This window comes from Quercus robur, chromosome 7 (genome assembly GCF_932294415.1).
Source record: "Quercus robur chromosome 7, dhQueRobu3.1, whole genome shotgun sequence".
NCBI lineage: Eukaryota > Viridiplantae > Streptophyta > Magnoliopsida > Fagales > Fagaceae > Quercus > Quercus robur.
Genome location: NC_065540.1, coordinates 10,526,918 through 10,532,791, shown reverse-complemented (window position 1 = coordinate 10,532,791; position 5,874 = coordinate 10,526,918). Strand labels below are relative to the sequence as shown.

Here is a 5,874-nt window from a genome sequence, read left to right as displayed (position 1 = left end):
AGGTGTGTTATAGCTAGGCTGAAGCAAAGGAATATGTTTAGTCCCAAATGAGAACATATAGAGAAAATTTTACCAGTCTTTTGAAATTTTACTCATCTCTTAACGTTGTGATTAAAAACATGATTTCAATAACGTACACACAGACCTACGTTATTTCCTTCTTTTTTTTCTCTTAAAAAAACATATTTTCAAACCTTTCAATTTTTTTTTTCAAACAGAATCTTTGGCAGCGTAGTTTAAAATAAAAATAAAAATAATAAAGCACAAATAGCACGAATAGCACCTCGGTTCTCATTTTAAAAAATTGTCGTTAGTCATCAAAATAGCCTATGCATACATTTCAAATAGTATATCAACAAAGAGACCAGTTCCTCCACTGGGTCTTCTCTTTTTCTCTTCCCTCTTTAGTCTTAGACTGTTCCAAAGACGGAGCTTGGACTAGGGGCAATCCCCCCTCAAATTTATAAAAAAAAAAAAAAAAAAAAATTTACTATATATATATACTAATTTTAATAATTTTGTTCTATAAAATTACATTTTGGTTTCCCTTAAACAATATTATTGATTCTTTTAAGAGTAATGCTATACTCACAAACTTTTTTACTAATTCTTTTGGTAGAAAAATCTTATTGGTTCATATATGAGTCCACTACTCACTTTATTTTTTTATTTACCGATAACCATTTATCATATTAGTAATTTATAAAAAAGTTTGTACCTCTAGCATTTTTCTCATTTTAGTGACCATAAAAAAGATTTATAGATTTAAAATTTAAAACAAAATATACAAGCTAAAAAAAAAAAAAAAAAGCTCAACAATAAAAATTACAAATAATAAAACTAAAAAAATTTAAGCTCAATTAACAAATTTTATCCAAAATAAACAACCCTATCCTTTAAAAATTCTAAACAAAAATAATTTTGTTCTTACCCAATAAAGAAAAATCTCAGCAACTAATTAGTAGTAGCAGAGTCAGATCAAAGATAGACTCCAAGGTTGAAGATTCTTGCTATTGCCGAAGACAGACTTCATGGTCGGCATATATAGATAGAGTCACATACGAACCCTGAATAGAAATGCATGTTGACAGTTGACACGCATGTTGACAGTTGACACCTCAAAACTTGGAAAGATCAAAGAAAAAAAAAAACTAATGAAAAAGAGTTGGACGTTAATAATCGTTTGTCATTTTTCGATAATTTGTTCTCTAAATACTAAATAGTACATACTATTAGTATTAGACCAGTGTTAGTCAATATTCACAATTTCACATGTTACATTATTAGTAGTAGGTACTTCTAAAGTAGAATTGATTGGGTATTAAACGATATAAACAATCTACTAAATTGCTAATACAAAAATTTAACATTTCACGTTAGTGTTGTGTTTTAGTCCAAACTTCAGAGGTTTTTGTGTGGTATTTTCTTCTTTGGGGAAGGTTTACCAGCAGTGATTTTTTCTTTGGGACAATTATTCCATTAGTTTTCCCTGAGTTGCCATATTACGTGTTGTTTATTTCCGTAACTGTTTATTTTTGTGCAATATTGTGTTTGATTGTTTTATCAAAGGCCTTAATCATAATTAAATTAATAATTAACTTAGCTTTAAAATTAGTAATTTGACAAGGTTAAGGCCCAAATTTCCTAACAGTAATGAATTATAAATGTGGTTGGTGTCACTTCAACAACATTATAATAAATAAATGTTTAAACTAAAATTTGATAATTTACAATATATTAGTTTGTAAGATTAATTAATATAGTAAAATTTGTAGTATCTCTAATGTCATTCTATTGAAATTTAGACCATAATTGTGCACAAGTTTTCTCCAAACTTTCCATAACTTTCAAGTGGAGCATAGTTACAAAGAAATGTTAGTTAGGAGGGATGTTGTCAAAGTAAAGACTTTTCAATTCAAGCTTTCAATTAATGGTTTTTTAATAGGCCTGTAAGAACTTAATTTAATAATTGCAAAAAGCATAACCAAATGGAGCTTAATTTTATTCTCTATGTTGCATCCACATTATAGAATCTTAATTCTTAAATTCTTAATTAATGGAATAAGATAAGAATATATAAGATGGATCGCAGCTTTCATGGTCATGGCTACGAAAGACTTTTTAGTTATAAGAATCTTGTCAAAATTAAAACGCTATTGTGATTGAAAACCGATCAAGACCATCCAGTTGAGGTTATTTATTCAACTTGTACAAATATAATCATAAAATTGAAGTCAAAGTGTCAAACTGTTTTGGTCATATAAACTTCTAATTTATAATTCATACAATTTTGGCGGTTATTGAAGATTTAGGCCATACACACCACACACGGACATCACACGGTTTAGATCTTAGTTTTGTATCGATACATATAAATGTATAAGAAGTTTATATATATATATATATATATATATCTCTCTCTCTCAAAAAAAATAGGTTAAAGTGGGCACTGAGAATAAAGGGTGGATCAACATGCATGAATTGTGATCACCTAGTAATTACTTTTCAAGGGTTAAAATTGAAAATTGAAAATTTCCACTTTTAATTTTAATCCTTAAATTATAAATTTTTATTATTTTATCTTTTCACCTTCTTTACTTTTATAATCTGTCCTTGAGTGTTACAAACTGACTGTCACCAGTAACAAGAGTAAAATACAGTACTCAATACTCTTTAAGGGTAAAATACAGTACTCAATACTCTTAAGATTTGAGCTAAAGTTAGTCAGATTTAAAACTTTTCAACACAAACTAATTTGATCTCTAAACCATCATTCATTGTTTTTCTATTTTTCACAATAATTAAAGATGAAGTTTGTCAGTTTTTAAAAATTTTAAATATGGCTAGTATCGGTCTACCTCTCAAGAGAGTTAATTGGATTTTACCCCAAAAAAAAAAAAAAAAATCAAACACTTATATATTTATTAAAATTTTTAATGGGTGTAAATTACACTTGTCACATCACTCTGTAACTTTTTTGTTAAAAGTTTTTTAATAAAAAGGATTTTTCCACCGAATCAAAATGCAACACACATGAAATATGATGACCAGGAATTTTTCCGCCGAATCAAATCAAAATATACTCTTCGTAAAAGAATACAAATAAAAAAAACAGGCATTGTACGGAGATCATCAAAATTAAACGGTGAACTTTTTCGTCCCAAGCGCGTGGAACTTTCCAAGCAACCCCACAAGCGTCCTTAATTCGCCTTTTCCCATTTCACTCGGTTTGCCTTTCTGCACTTTTGCCTAACTTTCATTCTCATCTTCTCCAAACCCTTCCTCTTATATATATACACATATACACATCACCGTGTTAAACCACAATATAACTGAGTCTTAGTAAAAACAAAAACAAAGAAAGAAATCCCATTTGGTAGAGTTATATTTTGAGAGCTAGAGTAATGGAGGATTTCCCACCTGGGTTTCGGTTCTACCCAACAGAGGAAGAGTTAGTCTCATTCTATTTGCATAACAAGCTAGAAGGGACCAGAGAAGATTTGAACAGAGTTATGGACCGGATTATACCGGTTGTGGATATTTATGACTCTAAACCATGGGAACTCCCACGTAAAAATCCTCTCTTCTTTTGATTCTTTTCTGTCTAATTTTTTTGTTTCTTCACTGAAATTTCTTGTAAGTAATTTAATGTTGTTTCTTTCAATGCTTCAGCTCTATAGCCTTTAAGGTTACACTGAAGCTCATTAAATATTTCTGGTTTTATTTTCACTTTTCGTGTTGAAGATTGCAATAATGAATTTAAGTTCACAATTAAGATTTATTATTTTTTTTTTTTTTTGGTTTTTGGTTTTCCATATGAAAGTCTTTGGATGATCATCTTGAAGATTAAGAGGATAAATAATCGGAAAAATTTTACTCTCAAACAAAAACATTTATTCTTAACCCCCAAAAGAAGTAAGTTCTTTTGATGAACATATAGTCTTCCTTATTTTTGTCAAAAAGCAAAGTAGGTTAAGTTTTTCTTGGGTTCATCATGTTCGCTTTCCCACTTTCTAGTTGAATGCAGGGTTACATATTCTGATATTATGATACCAAAAACTTAAACCGATAGAAAATGATGAATTTAATTATTATTCCAAAGGTCATGGAGCTAACCATTTTAATTTTCTCTTCTTCTTCTTTATTTATTTGTTTTTTTTTTTTTTTTGGATGAATACTTACTTTTTTGTTTTTATTTTTGCTAATATTTCTCAAAACTTGTTTGATTCAGAGTTTTCTGGAGATCTATGCCATGGGGACCCAGAGCAGTGGTTTTTCTTCATTCCAAGACAAGAAAGTGAAGCTCGTGGTGGAAGACCAAGGCGACTCACGCAAACTGGGTACTGGAAAGCTACCGGGTCTCCTAATTATGTTTACTCTTCCAACAATCGCATTATTGGGTTGAAAAGGACAATGGTTTTCTACAATGGAAGAGCTCCCAATGGAACAAAAACGGAGTGGAAGATGAACGAATACAAAGCCATTGAAGGAGAAGTGTCCGCATCAACCAGTGCAGCTCCTACGGTATAAATTAACTAAATACTAGTCAATGTTTTAGGCAATTCTCCCATATATATGTGTGTGTGTGTTTATGTTGCAATCATCATCTTCATAGAGATAAATGGTAAGAACCATGTGATTGATCAATATATATGAAGTAAATTTGCACCTACTAATTACCAATCAAATCCAATTTTGCTATGGTGGTTAAACGGTGACAGTCTATTAATTACAATTGTTTTTATGTGGATACTCCATAAACTTCATCTCCTTGCGAAACCCTGTTAAAGGTATATATATATATATATATGTTTATATCTCATGCATGCAATAGTCTACTATGAATCAAGACTTGGCCTTTTGCACAAGAATGCATTTTTACCCTGTAAATATGGAATGCGAATGCAATGCGTGCAACTTGTTAGGTCATTTTCAGAAGGGGGACATGCCTTCAATTACTCAGTTGAGTGAAAATATATAACTAGGTGATCATCTTATTCAATTATAATTCCTCCTTTTAATACAATAACATAGGAATCCAAATATCCAATAAGATAGAGATAACAACACCCAATAAGTGATAACGACTACTCTAATGAGATAAAGTAAGAGATAGAGATAACTCATAACATCTCCACTAAAACAAAAATAATTACATAACTCCAGCCCTTAAAGGATAACTATTCCATAATACTAATAAGAATGAGTGGTTCAATAATTATTCCTAATTTCTAATTAATTTTTTTTCTTCTGTATTTGCAGTTAAGGCAAGAATTTAGCCTCTGTAGAGTGTACAAGAAATCAAAATGCTTAAGAGCATTTGACAGAAGGCCTCCTGCAGTAATAGTAAGTGAGCCAGCAGCTCAACAAGTTCCTCAAAGTGATGAGGCAACACCATCTCGTTTGAACCCTTCATTGACAGAGAGAATAAGCTCACCGGATAGTTCATCCTCAGGAGACCAAGGCCAACTCTCCCAGCCTGGTGAAAGTACTGGAAACATGGCTGTTGATAATGAGACTTTTTGGGATTTTGAGCAACTGAACTGGTTCCAAGGGCTGGATTAATAGTGTAAATGCTAAATGGAGAGTCTGGATTCAGCTGAATCAGGTATCCAAATATGTGTAATAATAATTGAAATTGTAACCTGTAGGGCTTAATCCACTTAAGGAAAGTAGGTTCGACAAGTCTTTGAAGGGACCGACTTCTTTGTTTTATTGTCTTGTATCTTTATTGCCAGAGGCATAATGAACTAGAGCTTTTTCTAGTTATTGGTTTAGGGAATGTATAATAATTTAACTAATGTGTCTAAATGATTGCTTACTCATTACTTTTATCTCTATTTATGAAGTGGAAATGATCCTATTCAATTCAAA

General features: G+C 30.9%; 1 protein-coding gene across 1 annotated transcript; it reads left to right on the top strand.

The window, feature by feature from the left end:
- The first annotated feature begins 3,290 nt into the window (after window positions 1–3,290).
- On the top strand, window positions 3,291–5,874 carry LOC126692178 (NAC domain-containing protein 90-like). Its single transcript, XM_050387687.1, has 3 exons — window positions 3,291–3,570; window positions 4,232–4,524; window positions 5,263–5,874. Exons 1-3 carry the CDS (start codon window positions 3,405–3,407, stop codon window positions 5,563–5,565), a joined length of 762 nt encoding a protein of 253 aa, XP_050243644.1. The 5' UTR covers window positions 3,291–3,404; the 3' UTR covers window positions 5,566–5,874.